This window comes from Dasypus novemcinctus, chromosome 14, assembly GCF_030445035.2.
Source record: "Dasypus novemcinctus isolate mDasNov1 chromosome 14, mDasNov1.1.hap2, whole genome shotgun sequence".
In the NCBI taxonomy this organism is placed as follows: Eukaryota; Metazoa; Chordata; class Mammalia; order Cingulata; family Dasypodidae; genus Dasypus; species Dasypus novemcinctus.
Window position 1 is genome coordinate 83262730 of NC_080686.1, and position 14850 is coordinate 83277579.

The following is a 14850-nucleotide window of genomic DNA, read 5'->3' on the forward strand; positions in this document are numbered from 1 at the left end:
AAATAATAAGATATGTTCCTTACTCATAAAAATACCTCTACAAATCAGGACTTTTAGCAGGAAACAACTTCTCACTGACAGTTTAGGCTTCCAGTATAGAGGAAGTCTAAGCCAAAGGAGAAACACAAATAGAACTGAATTTTGTAAATTTTTTGGAAAAAGTAAAAAAAGTCCTCAAGATCTCTTCATCTTGGGTACGCATATCAAGAAAGAGTCTACTTCTGTTCTCAGAAACCTCCTTTTGCAGGGAGTGTGACCACGTTTAACATTTTGTTTTGAAAATCCTGAAAGCAGTGAAGGCTCACACATAAACGAGAACCTTTTGGGGCCTGCAAACGTTGGACAAAAGCAGGGCCCTGATTTACTGACGGTGCAAAGGTGAATTAAAGCAGCAAGCCCTTCTGTCTACCTAGTGGACTTTTCTGGTGGAACTGTTCAGAGAGTCATTCAGATGCAGGAAGGGGCAGGAGGAGGATAAATGTTAGTGTATACAAGAAGGACATCTGCCATGCGATTTCATGGTTTCCAGGGCAAGCAACTGCAAAGGCACTTCCGTTTCAGTCTCTTCCTCTCTCTAGCCGGCGGAGCAATTGAAAGGCACAGCCCCACAGACTTCAGGGTTTTAAAAAGTGCTTCTAGCTTTAGGCAAATCTCCAAGAGAAGAGCAGCAAAAGGAAAAGTAGGGTTTTCCATTTCATGGTCACTGAATACATTCAGCTAGCACTCAAGTCTGCCGATCAGACACTAGGCCATTGGCGAGGGACCTCAACATTCCAAAAACTCCAAAGGCGAGCCCTTCCGATCACAGCAGGTTAGGGGAGCAGCCGGAGATAGGGTTTAGTCGAAACAGGTTTTCACCCAGCGATTATATTGCATGTATTTCCTCTTTCAAATGTTAGAGGTAGATAAAAGCTAAGTTCTCATTGATCAGCCATACTTTAGCCTGCCTTGAGAAGATTTAGCCTGCGGTTATTAAGAGGATGGGGAAAGTAGAAGGGCAAATTTCCCTGCTTTTCAGAAGGATATTTTGCCATCTGAAGGTAGGAACTAGCCAGCCAAAGCTCTGCCTCTTGGCCTGGAAGAGCAGCCGAACAAGGGTCACAGAGAAAGCATAGATGGTCAAAGAAAAAGATTGCGCCAATAATCAAAAGCAAGCATATTTTTGAACAGTCACCATTACACTATGAAGCCAGGAGCAATACACCATTTCTTGACACTATAAGCTCAACCTTCGGTCATCTCATTTTTAGCCTTTGAGAAGCAGTCCTGAAAAAAATTGTTCTCAAATAGTAACCAAAAAAGTTCCAACTGAACTGAATTCTGATTGTAGTACACAGCATTTTGTTAGAATCATTTCAATTAGGATTCAAACGTAAAGTATTCTCTCATTATATATGAAAGAGAACACATTACTGATTCTAAAAATAATCTTTCAGCTGGTGTACTCAACAAATATACATAACTGATATATAGGCTTTGCTGGTTTGCTTTGGTTTCCTCTTTTTAAATTTGTAAACTATTTTGGTTTTCTTTCAGTTAAAAGAAAATTCCTAGGATCCAAGGAGAAACCTGAAAATTGTCTTATGAGAAGAAAGTGACCAGTTTACCATTATTGAAGATACAGTCTAAGGTATCCAATTAAGAATAATTTACCCAGTAGATATGAGACTACCCCAGTTGCAAAAAAATAGTAATACTAAAAAGAATATAGCAAGGATACTTCCAATTCTTGATTCACAAATCCTATTGGAAAAATCCCTATTTGTATATTTACAAGCAACTCTGGGCATAGAACCCCCATCACAGCAAGTTAAAGCATCCTATATCATGCTTCATTCACTCATTGCTCAGAACTTAAAGAAAAAATTGTTTGGTTCTTGATTAGAAAACAGACACACATATACTTTCAAATAAGTCATTGTAAATAACTACACATATCAGCAATCCAAAGATGTGCATAGAATGTTTAATGTTAAACCACATCACTTTTAAGGAAATGAAGATCATAACAGTTTTACCTCATCCATTTTGTTCAAAGTCAACTTTTGACATAACGAAAATGTCCTGTATGACTTGAAGATATTTACTGGTCACTTTGTTTATCCTCTGGACTGAAAGAGTATAAAATGTCTCTGTGGGAAGAACTCTGGTCTACAAGTCAGAAGTCCTGAGGTTCCGTCTCCAAGTTTACCACTTACCAGCCAAGCAATTTGAACAGCCCCAAACCTCTCTAAGTACCAGGTTCCTTCTTTTAATCCATATTTTGCCTACCCTACAGGAGTTTTTAGGAGATATTATTTTTGGTTTTTGCTTTTTAACATTTTAATAAAACGGTTTTGCTTTTTAACATTTTAATAAAATGGTTTTCCTTTTGTTCATTTTAGATTAATCTCAAAGAAAGTCACCTAAAGTTTAAACAACCATTCTTGCTCTGGTTTTCCTTCCTGGCAAAATGAGATTTGTGTTTCACCTATGCAGATGCATTTCTCATTTTGTCATTTGTGTTTTATAATCATGGCTACACTAGTTAAACATCAAAGAGATAAGAGAAAAAAGCATCAGGCTTATACGACTTCAATGACTTAAAACAAAGAATGGTTTCACATAGCCACAGTTCTACTGCTTAAAAAAAAATCACCACTGCAATCTAAGTATCTTTTAAAACTAAATAAAAAATATATTTTTAAAAATCACCACTGAGTTGATGCTAAAGTATCCAGAAATACTTAGCATTTAGTGCCTTTGTTTAGACATACTGCATTTGCTCAAAAAATATTTAAACCACAATACACTTATCTGTATCTCCAAGTCATCCTTACGCTGAGTATGGTGAACTTAATTATAGCCATCAGTGTTCTCATAAGCAATTAGAGAAGTGGAGGTAATTTTCATCAACAAAGAGTTTTTAAAATGATTTCTCCTCCAAAATCAAGTTTTGTTACGTTGATACAGACCTCATAGAGATCTCATCACGGTTCTAGTAGGACAGAGAAGTAGAAAATCTTTAAAACATTAAAAGATTTAGAATTGCAAAGTCCATCATATGTTTTAATGCCATAAGCTAAAATTCCAGGAGATTTCTATGTCTAGATGAAAGATGAACAAACAAAACACAGCCATCCCTTTCCCACCTCCTAAATTTGGAGCTATACTGGGTAATACCTTACAAATAGGCTATTTTTTACTAGGATTCCCAAGTGTTTCATATAAGGGTGTCCATACTCTCTGCTAAACATTCTTTCAACACTGTGTTCCCCTCAGTTAAGAATTAATTTCATTTTTGGAGGTCAGGGACATGTTCACACACATGATATGGTGATGGCTTCACAGGTGTATACATACGTAAAAACTTACCAAATTAAAAAGCAGCTAATACTCAAAACTTAACACATATGCCAGGCTGATTGCACCTGCTAAGGCTATTGGGACTACTTAGTTAACCTACCCTCTTTGAACTGTGTACTCATTTTAAGGGAACTGAAATTCAGTTGCATGCTTTGACTGCATGTTCCATCTCCAGATTCTTTTCCACTTCAATCCTAAGAATGACAAATGCCAACACTTCCCAACCCTTCACCTTATGACTGATGCCCGCAGGGCTGGAATATATCCCATTTCCCATAAACACCAAGTTTAGGATATGTTTGAATATCAAATCAATCTGAAATGAAGTTCCTGTAAGAGAAATAGGTATGTTTAAGATTTTTTTTAAATGCTTTTTGTCCTGTTATTTTCTGAATATGAATAAACCTTGTAGATATCAACATCCCCCAGAGATTTGTTCAAATCCTGAAATAAGGTCAGTAGATCAGACAGCCCAGGGACACAGGCTCTCCTCGGGCAGATGATAAGCTACTAACCTCAGGGCCAAAAGGGCCATATTTGTGTCCAGACAAATCAGGTTGTTCGGAATAGAAGGCATAGACCGAAGGCCTACGGGAAAATTGAAGGGTTCAGAATCTCCCCCAAACCACACATAACAAAGAACATCAAATATCCCTACACATTAAAAATAAAGTCTCTCAAAGCAAGTTACTTAATCTCCCAACCATTGCTATTATTACGATGAAAATCCCATCTCTAACTTTTTTTTTTTGACCCTATACCACCACCACACCCCCAATTATGGCAACTGCCTGGTACCACTTTCAAAAATCAAAAAGTCATGAAGGAAAATCTAAAACTGTGCTCAGGACTTTGATTCCCCAAGATAACAGAGCCCAGTGATAATTCACACTGGCCATGTAATCTCCAGCCCTAAAGAACCACTCCATTGAAGTGAAAAGTCAGTCTTGATGCCTGCCCAATCCTTGGGATGCTGATGGTTCATTTTTCAAAGCCAGGAACTCCCTTAAGCTCTGCTGTTATGGCTAGGATTAAAATTTGTAATAATCTGTGTAATTAAACGGACCCCATAAACCAAAGTTCATTGTCTTCTTCTTAGGGAAGTAATGCTTAAGGATAAGAACCACAAAACTTTTTAATAATATCAAACCTTGGCTGTGGTTCTCTTTTACAGTCCATCTAATTTTTCACACAATTCTAACCAAAGATGGAAATTTACTGAAGGAAGAAGTGAGAAAGGCAGGGAGAAGGAAACAAATACCTCTCGTTGTCTGGCAGGGTGAGCCACTGCAGTATGGTCAATATTCTCCGCTCATGAGGGATGACACTGTGGGGTAATAACAAGCAGAGCATGTCGTTAAGTTGCATCTTCACAAACTCAAGCCTGATGAGCCCCTGGTTCTTGCACGCTGGCCAAGTGCTCTCCGTTTACCACAATCTGTTTTCATTTCGTTGTAGTAAAAGGCTCTCTTTCGTATTAGTGTTTAAACTTCCATTTGCAACTTATTACATTGCTCAACCTCTGCCACAGAAGATGAAACTGGAAACTCTGAATCATAGGCAAAAGGAGGAACCTGCCTTGCTGATCGGAGACTCCGCTGCAGGCAGCTGGTTGTGGCAGAAAGGACCCTGGATTCAGAACTATGGCAGGTTAGGAGGTAGGACCGAAAGCTGTGACCACTCACTGACCAGTGCTCACATCCCAGTCTTCAATTTACTGGCACTATCCTTAGGCCTTTTGACCTCTCTCAGCCTCAGTTTACTCATCAGTAAAATAAAGATACTAGTGGAACACTCCCTGCAGCTTTGTTGAAGGAATTAAATGAGACAAGCCATGCAGGGGCATGTACAGTACCTAGCACATACTAACTACTAAAACACATTTTTATTAATGAACATAGTTAGTTCTGGTTCTGCCTTTAATCAGCTTTAGGAAAATATTTAACCTGAAACCTAAAGTTTCTCCTCTATAAAATAAAGGGTTGGGGAAACTATTCTTGAAATTCTCTTCCAGCTCTATAAAAATCTGTCAAGATAAGCACATGTAATTATGAACTGACAGAAGGTGTAATCTTCATCTACAATGACTTTTGTGTTTGAGTCTCATTCCTCTGTTGAAATGTAATTACCCTAAAGCTGGACTAGCTTTAAGAGCCCTCAGTTAACATGATAATACTTTATCCCGGACTAACTTACATTGAGATAGTCAAAAGCTCAGTGGTATTTTTACTTAAGGGGAAATTTGCTCACTCTTTCTCAACTAGGAGAATAATACTACCCTGTCCACAACCCCCATCCAATACTAGGCATTAGAAGCATGTTCACAATAAATTCGAAGAAAAACACATTTAATGGGACGTTGAGCAAGTTCTTTCATCTTTCAGTCTTGCTAGACTTGAGCTAGTCATGGGCCTAGGAGAAAGACAAATCCTCAGAGCCATCATAGATGGCTAGAGCTGGCAGGGGCTCCAACCAAGCAGCCTGCCTCCAACCACCAGCTCCCACTACCACCACCACCTCCAGCCTTCTCTGAGCAAGCAGGCATTTGTCACTCCTCTGGCTCCCTCTGTCTAGAACTATCATACCAGCCCAGAAAATTCTATTCACTGTATGATCTATTATATCATTGCTAGTATACTAGCAAAATCATATTTACTATAAAATGAGTCCTCATTTAAATATTCAGAGGCCACTGAATAAAAGTGACCTGCTTATTATATTCTATAATTGAATTAGAAATAAGCTTGGCTGGGAAATGGACTTTGGCCCAGTGGTTAGGGCGTCCGTCTACCATATGGGAGGTCCGCGGTTCAAACCCCGGGCCTCCTTGACCCGTGTGGAGCTGGCCATGCGCAGTGCTGATGCGCGCAAGGAGTGCCGTGCCACGCAAGGGTGTCCCCCGCGTGGGGGAGCCCCACGCGCAAGGAGTGCGCCCGTGAGGAAAGCCGCCCAGCGTGAAAAGAAAGAGCAGCCTGCCCAGGAATGGCGCCGCCCACACTTCCCGTGCCGCTGACGACAACAGAAGCGGACAAAGAAACAAGACGCAGCAAATAGACACCAAGAACAGACAACCAGGGGAGGGGGGGAAATTAAATAAATAAAATAAATCTTTAAAAAAAAAAAAAAGAAATAAGCTTGGCAAAGCCAGGTTAATCACTTAAGGCATTTAATTCTTTAAGCCTTAGAAATCCCTTGGATCTGAATAATTACATATTTTGAATTCTTTCCTGACTTAAAAAAAAAAATAAATGGCATAGATTTTTCATTTTTCCTTACTTTACTACCTACATGAAAGCAGCTTTATTTTATATAATTGGTGTTAAGTCACAAAAATGAGACTCTGATGAACTCACTTGATGCTAATGGAGAAACACAAGCTAACAGAATTTATGCAAAGCTCAAAACTCTAACCCTTTACCTCCCCCACCCTGGGGGTGACCAGAGAAGAGTAGAAAATAAAAGTACTAACTGAGACCATATGCCTGGGTTTGAATCCTCACTCAAACATGTGCTGGCTATAGGACTTTGACAAGCTCCTTAACCTTTCAGTGCCTCTGTAGAGTAAAGACAATAAGAAAATCTATCTCATGAGGTTGTTGTAAAGTGCAAAACACATTTACGATAGGTATATTACGTTCAAGGCATTTGTGTGAATATAAATAAAGATACAAGATATCTGTATAAAAAAAAACAATTATGGAGACTTCACCATCCTCTGCTTAGAAAGATAATCAGGTAATTGTTATTTGGGGAGTAGGGGCTCCGTTTGGGGGTGGGGTTTATAAGATTAGAACTCTGGAGGTTTGAGTATTAGTCCTGAGTATAACTTTGGGAACAACATTTCACCTACTTAGGCTTTAATGTAATGATCTCTAAGATGATTTGGACAAAATGGTCGCTAAGTTTCCTAGGCATTCTAGATTATGTTAGGAGATAACTTCAGAGACGAGAAAGGCACAGCCCTCAGCCAACAGTGCTTAAAATATAATGCAGAAACAGCACAGACAAATATGGTTAAGGAAACATATGTGTCCAAATGGAAAGGGAAATCGGGCTTGTGTTGCTGTTTTCACCATTACTGACTGATATAGAATTTATGAGACCAAAGTATATTAGGCTGGCAAAAAAAGGGAAAAAAAAAAAAAAAAGGAGGAATGGAAAATGAAGGGTGAGATGAGGTATTTAGTGGTAAAAGGGAACAAATTACCTTAGGACAGATATTGCTAAGTCAATATTGAAAGAAATGATGTGGATAACAAAGCACGTAAAACTTATTGGTTGTTCTCTGTGGGTCAAGTACCCTGTTCAGTACTTCAAACATGTTAATTCAATCTTCATGACACCCTATGATGTAGGTACTACCACCCCCATTTAAAGATGAGGCTATTAAATCATGAAGAGATTAAGTTACCTGTCCAAGGTTATCAAGCCAATAAGAAGCAGAGCTGGGGTTAATATCAATCTAAATACTCATACATGGTGGGAATTACTGCCTTTGAATATGAGTGGACACAAAAGACTGTAATGGGGTATTAGCTGAGGATGATACTGGAATGAAATACTATTGTTTAAAAATCAAGGCTAATTCGAGTTTGCAGGGCAGAACCATGTTAAAAAGATGGCCTTCAAAATCTAAGTCTATGATTTGAATCTGGTTTTAAATTTCAAATTTTTTAGAACGTACTATGTGTAGATATCTTTGATATATATTCCACTCAGTAACTGAAAGTATAATTACATATTTTTAAGTCAAAAAAAAGCTTCCAAAAAATAAAAGGAAATAAAAAAAAGTGAATCTAAGTTACTTTCAGGATATAGAGATAAAAGAAGAATAGTATAAGAAGCAAAGCAAAACTGCAGACATCTTTGGAGCACACAAAAGCTACCTTCTTATAAGTGGTTTGACATGGGTGGAGAAAATTGCCTTTCAAAGCCAGAACACTGTGCCTTTTCAAGGAAGCTTTGCAATTCTGGGGGGTCAGAGTAGGGACTAAGTATTAATTATGTTGTTGGCTCCGCTCCATTTTGCCAGGCAAATATGTTGTGGAGCAGAAGGAAGAGCTTCTATAAATATCAATGGCAGTCATGAGTTAAAAAAAAAAAAAAAGTATAATGGATAAGATTAAATTGGTAAATCGACATGCTATCTACATTAAGCAGAATTAAACAAAACTTTTAAAGAGATACCTTGCCTTAGCTTCAAATCAACAAATTCAATCTTAATTCAGCCCTTCAAATCCAAAGGAGTTACTTTATTCCTGAATTTAGAGACTACAGATGGTGATTCTTCTAAGTACACTACTATTACAAAATAGCTAGATCTTTGTTAAGGCATAAGAGGCAATATGAAACAGCTTTAGGTGTCTTTAAAAATATATGGAAAGAGAGTTATTATATGGGTATGACAGTGGCTCAAAGGGAAAGTCTAAGGACATATATATTACTGGAAGGAAAGCTAAAAAATGTGTGACATGGGACTGTAAAATATAGTGAAACCTCATGTGAAATACAATTATTGGTAGTATTGCATATATAAGACTGTTTTTACAAAACATAAATACAAATAAACTAGAGAGACAGAGAAACAGAATAGCAGCTATGTTTGGCAGAGGAAGCAGAGAGATTGAAAGAGAGGTGATGAGGGTTTTTTGTTTATTATTATTATTGTAATAATTAAAATACTCTAATAATGACTAAAGTGATAAATGCACAGCTAAGTGATTATATCAAATACCATTGATTGTACACTTTGGATGGGTTTATGCTTTATTAATATTCATCAATAAAATTGATTTGTTAAAAAAATATGGAAAGAACATCTTAGCAGGAACAAAATCCTCATGCAAGTTGAAACAGATTCATTTTCCTATGAAAGTACCTTAAAAATAATCAACATGTTGACACTTTTATTAGGTAAATTTCATCCTAAGACTATTTTATGAACATTACTAATCCCCATTCACCTCTGTGGGGAAGAAAAATAGTCCTATTTTATTATGAGGGAAATCTTGGAGTTCATTGGGAAAGTGGGATAAAAACAGACACCTCCTCCTTGTCTCCTTTCTGGAACTTCCCATTTCTAGATCACTACCATCATCTCTCCAGTGGCATGAAACCAGTTAGATAAATTATTGCACAAACCATAGCAATAGAGTCCAAAAGAAATATACATCCCATAGGTGGCCAGTTACCCAAACCCTATAAACAGGTACAGAAAATCTAAAGAATGACTACAAGAAGAGAAAATCTGTCTTCCTTACACTCTTTTAAGCAAGGCTTGAAAATGGAGAGATGAAGGAGAAAGTGTGTGTGGAAGGAAGTGGTGCCAGGAAAGAGGCATTAAGAGGGAGAGGATCCTTGAATAAATACCTGGAAAGTTATTTTATATCAGCAAATATTCAAGAACTCTAATACTTTTGCCCTTAACTGGAATGAAATCAACATTAAATTGATGTTTCATAAATTAAGTTGTAAATATAATTTTACAAACATTCATAAAATAAAGGTAACTTACACAGACCAGAAGAATGTCCCAGCTTTCACCCCTTGCTTGGCTGCTGTAATCCATAGCTAATGAGGAAAATATAAGAGGCTTACAATATGTTCTGAGTTTTGGTCAAAGAAGAAAAAGGTTTTAAAATATATTAGATCAGATATCTCATATTTAACACACACCCTACCATAAATCTCACATTATTTGCAACCATTTCTTTTTCACATCTGGAAATCAGAATTGTTATTTCCATGACTGTTATTCAAAATGTTCTCTGCATAAGCTCTCAAAAGTTCTGCTATGATTCCAGGGACTTTTAAAAGCTCATTTCACCTTAAAAAATCTCTTTTCTGTACCTGTCTCTTCTGATCATTGTATTGACTGTTCCACTTACATGGCAGAATTCTGCTCATCAAAGAACCCAGGAACGGACCATACGTTTCCTTTACTATTTAAAGCTTACAGAGAAGACCCCCAACTTGGCACAAAGATGCCAAAATTTTGGAGCCTAACTTGTCTTGTTTGTTTTACACTAGATGAATGACAAAGAAAAAAACATACTTTTTCATCTGGATTTTCTCTGTACTTTTTACCTAGCCTTTCAGTAAATGGAATTTTAGGAATAAGTTCCTGTGATAAATTAGATGGACCCAGCATTTCATTAAACCTTTTTTTAATCTTCTTCTTTACAGTCCGCGCTGTCAGGAGGCAGATGTTATGGTTCTTAAAAACTTGGATCTATCAACAAAAAGCCTGGATCTTAAGCCTCCCCCTCTGTCATTTATCAGCCATGTGGTCTTCCAGCAAGTTACTTAAGCTCTCCTCAGTTTCCTTTAAAATGTAGATTATATTACCTAGCACATAGAATTATTCCAAGCTAATGAGTTAATACATTTGAAGTCCTTAAAACAGTGTCTTAGCATTTGGTAAACACTCAATAAATTTTAGTCTTTATTACTATGCAGGAATGGAAATAAATATAATCCAGTTATTCTAAGAACATTAAACACAGCTTAGAGTGGTCAGTGCCCCATAGAAGTATGTGAGAAGAAATCTACTCACTTTAGAGAAGAGAGATGGAGGCAAACAGAACCAGGAACTGTCGTTTGTTTGTTTTAAAGTCAAAGCAAAAATGGCCTATGAATTATGGCCAGCCCCTTTTCTGGTTTCTTTTTTTTTTTTTTTTTTTTTTTTTTATTTTATTTATTCATTTTTTAAAAAATATTACATTAAAAAAATATACTTTAATAAGAGTGTGTTATGGACTCCCGGGAAAATATTTACTCATTTTAAGAGTAAATGGGTCATCTGGAGGTGTGGAGAATCCAGGAGCTCCACAGCGGTTTCAGAAAGGCCTGGAAGAGCTCAGCAGGGGTCCCTGGACCCTCAGGGCATCTGGAAATTCCCAGCCCAGTAACCAGGGAGGGCTGCTGCTGCAGCTCCAAGCAAGGCCCGAAAACAGAAAACACAGCACCCTTTCGTTGCTGTCTGATTCCAGGCCTCTACTGGAGTTCACCTGCTGGACAGAGTGAAGTCTTCACCCCATCCACATGGCCCTGAGGGACTGGAACTGGCTGGCCAGGACCTCTGTTTCCGCGGGACAGGTCAGAGAAAGAAGGGTCCCAAATTGCTCTGAGCGCCCTGCCCTCAGCTTGGTCCAGCCCACCCTATTCTTTCAGCCCAAACCAGGTTGGAAATGTGGCCTGGCATTTCATTCATTCTTTTTCCAGCACCTCCACCAGCAAGGGGATGACCCGAAACGAAGTGCTGGACACTCCAGAGGTGCCTCAAAACCACTCCCCATCCCAGGCGGACCAATTTCTAAAGTGGTTTCTTTTCACACTTATCCTAATTTCACAGACACAAACAGTGTATTTATATCCCAAAAGTTCCTAGAAAATCCAGTGCCATACTATGTCAAAGGGGAGTGTACTAAGCAATGTTTAGCATATGTGAAATATAAGCTCGTTCTAGGAATTGATGAAGGAAACATTTTTTTTAAAGAAATGAAACATGTGCTCACCATTGATTTGAAATTTGTCAAATGATGACCCTACATTTTCAAAAATTATATTGTAGACTACATGCTGGTGCTAGCATTATCGGGCAGCGGGAAAAACTATGACTAACTTGGAGCTCAGTAGTTCTTCAGGGGAAAAAATCCCCCATTTTAAGTGGCCATTGCACTTAAAAGGTAGAAGCATGCAGAATTAAAAAGATGGCCATGAGGGTGTTAAAATCCCAAGAGGAAAGTCAGAGTCATTTAATTCTTTGTACCTTTCTGTACTTTCTAAAAATCTCATGGTAACAATTAACATCTTCGTATTAGAAAAAACATTAACCAATTTTAAAAAGCAATGAGAAATATGAAGTCAACTGGAAGATAAAAAGCATTATTTCTTCTCAAAAAGAAGCATAAAATTCTCCCTGCTTCTTGGTATAAGTTATGTTGACCATATTTTCTAAAAGAAAATTGGGAGCATGGTCAGGAAAATACAAAGCATGAACAAATAAGAAATTGGTTGAAATAAAAGCCACATTTTAAAAATTTTAAACAAAAGAATCCAGCAGTAATGAAGCTGATCTGTCAAGGTTTAGCAAATGGTACATGACTGAAGCATAAAGAGAATGGATTCCTAAGTCATATGATAAACAACTAAAAAAGTCCTTTTACAGGTCATATGTTTATATAACATTTCTTTTTCAGAGCTCAGTAGTTAAATCTACTAATTACTAAGGGGGAAAAAGAAGCATGAAAAAGTTGGATTACTTCTGCAAAAGCCGAAAAGTAAAAATGAGTCTCAAATTATGAAAGAAAAAAAGGAGTTTCTTAGTTCCTTGTTAATGCAGAGAAATGGGAATTATGATTTCTTTGAATTCGAATGTAATAAATTTTCCCAGGGATTGGTAAAACAACAAACTTAAAAAGTAAAAAAACAAAAAAGCCCAATGGGTTTGGGTTTCCTGTCTTTAATCTCAATGTTTCTTCCCTTGTTCTGCTTTATTTGGAGGCAAGGCTTTCTCAATTTATGTGTCCTAGGGAATAATACTGTACTTCTTGGTACAGAAATAATCACCTCTTCCAGGAAGTACTTAACCCCAATTCAACCCTACCTTTTATTCTTTAACTTTTATTTCTCAAATCTTTATGTATTTTTATCCTTTCATAATAAGCATAATAAAGAAATTAAAGAGCATGAGAAAGCTTCCCTATTAAAACCACATGGGTCTGGATGTGAGATCCAACAATCACTCAAATAAAATAGCACATGAAGTTACAGGAGAAAGGGGGACGTTTGGGAAAAGAAAATAAGCAAAAGACATTCACAAAAACATGTGCTACTACTGTAGTTTTTCTGGCAGTTCTTTGCAGGGAAATCCTTTGCATTCAAAAACACAGAGTAGGATAAATAGAATTCTGGGAGCCCGGAGGGATGGTTAGGGCCATCAGCAGAAACTGGATCAATCACTGAGATTCAGGAGTGAGAACAAATGGAGGGTGTGAGGCCCGGGGGATGCGGCCCAGTGGCCAACTCTCCACATGGTCAGGGCCTGAAGACGTGAGCAATGACGCTGCTAACTTGTGGCCTGGAGTCCACAGGACTGAGAAGAGGAGGCCACATTCTGAAGGATGACATACCCTAGGGGACGCATGGGCAAAGCACACCTCAGAAGGGGGAGCAGTTCAGTTCAATCCAAAAAACAGCAGCGGAGAGCTAAATGTCCCAGGTTCTGGGCTAGATACTAGAGAGCTAAAGAAATCAAGTCACTAGACCCCCAGGGGCTCACAGTCTAAATGCGAATAACTACCTTCAAAAGAAGGTGGTCAGCTTTATGATAGAAATAATAGGAAAGTCCAACGAAAGGTAATTTGGCTTAGTCTGGGCAGGGGGCGGGGTGAATGCGGGAGAGAGGGAAAGCTACTTAGGGTATACTTTCACTGGAATTTGGAAGATGAATATGAGTCTAATAGACACAGGCAAAAGGCCAAGGACAAGTGAACTGAGATTATCCTGAATACATTAGGAAACAGTTTAAAAAGAAAAAAATACAGATTTAAAATAGCATATGGGAAAAAATACCAGAATAAAGAAAAGGTAAAAATTGTTCATGTAAAGAAAGAAAAGCCTCTGGCCTCCATCTACCCAGGTAATAAAATAAAACAGAGAGTTAAGCAATGACTTGACTTTTCATCAAGCCAATTGCTTTCACCTGTATTCTAACTTCATTCCTATTCTCTTAGGTGTCTTTCCTGAACATTTCATCTTCCTTGAATTTTTACGCTGCTGCAAGTCACTAAGCATGGTCCCTATACAACTCATTGCATCACCAGTATTGGCAGAAAGCAATTCTTGGCCAAGCAACTTGGAAGCCATAAGAATACATCAGCTCCACTTAGAAAGCTCCATTTATTTAAGAGACTCCTTGTTTTAGAAGACTTGAATCATGACCAGTGTTGGACTTGTTTCTCAAATCTCCACATTTAGAGTCCCATTTGTTCTCCACATTTCTGAGTCCAGATTTAAATTGAACAGAGAACACCCTGCCTGAGATATCTTAGTATTAGAAATTGAAGTTCCATAGCAGAGGGAATGTTCAAAGAAACAAACACACTTAAGAACTTCTATGAAAATATGCATGCATTTTGAAGATTAGCAAAATAAAAGCAGACTGGACCTACTAACGTGGCTCTATGAGGATAAAAAAATAAAAAGATGAAATGATGAAATATTTTCCAATAGACACTATATAAATGATGCCTTATACTCTTGACTAGATTTTAAGATAGAGTGGTAGTGGCTCTTATTACCCATTTACTCTGACTGCTTTAATATTTAGCCAAATGCCTTGCATGTTTTAAACACTCAGTAAAAATAAGTTGAGTTTAATTTAATTACTGGTCTAAGATTTTTATAAATATTTCCTCAATTCCAATTATTTTTTACACGGATGACTTTGTGAAATGTACAACGCTCCGAGTGGATCTGCCAGATGCTGAGGGAATATTATGA

At 37.7% G+C, this 14850-nt stretch overlaps 1 protein-coding gene across 11 annotated transcripts in view; it reads right to left on the reverse strand.

The window, feature by feature from the left end:
- Window positions 1-14850, reverse strand: part of ENPP2 (ectonucleotide pyrophosphatase/phosphodiesterase 2) — a 107478-nt gene that overhangs the window by 39343 nt on the left and 53285 nt on the right. For all 11 annotated transcript variants that reach the window (XM_058275958.2, XM_012520534.4, XM_012520533.4 and 8 more), the window contains 3 exons: window positions 9860-9915; window positions 4607-4672; window positions 3861-3933 (listed from right to left, as the gene is read on the reverse strand). In XM_058275958.2, the coding sequence (XP_058131941.1) occupies window positions 3861-3933; window positions 4607-4672; window positions 9860-9915 (195 nt within the window). The remainder of the gene's footprint in view (window positions 1-3860; window positions 3934-4606; window positions 4673-9859; window positions 9916-14850) is intronic.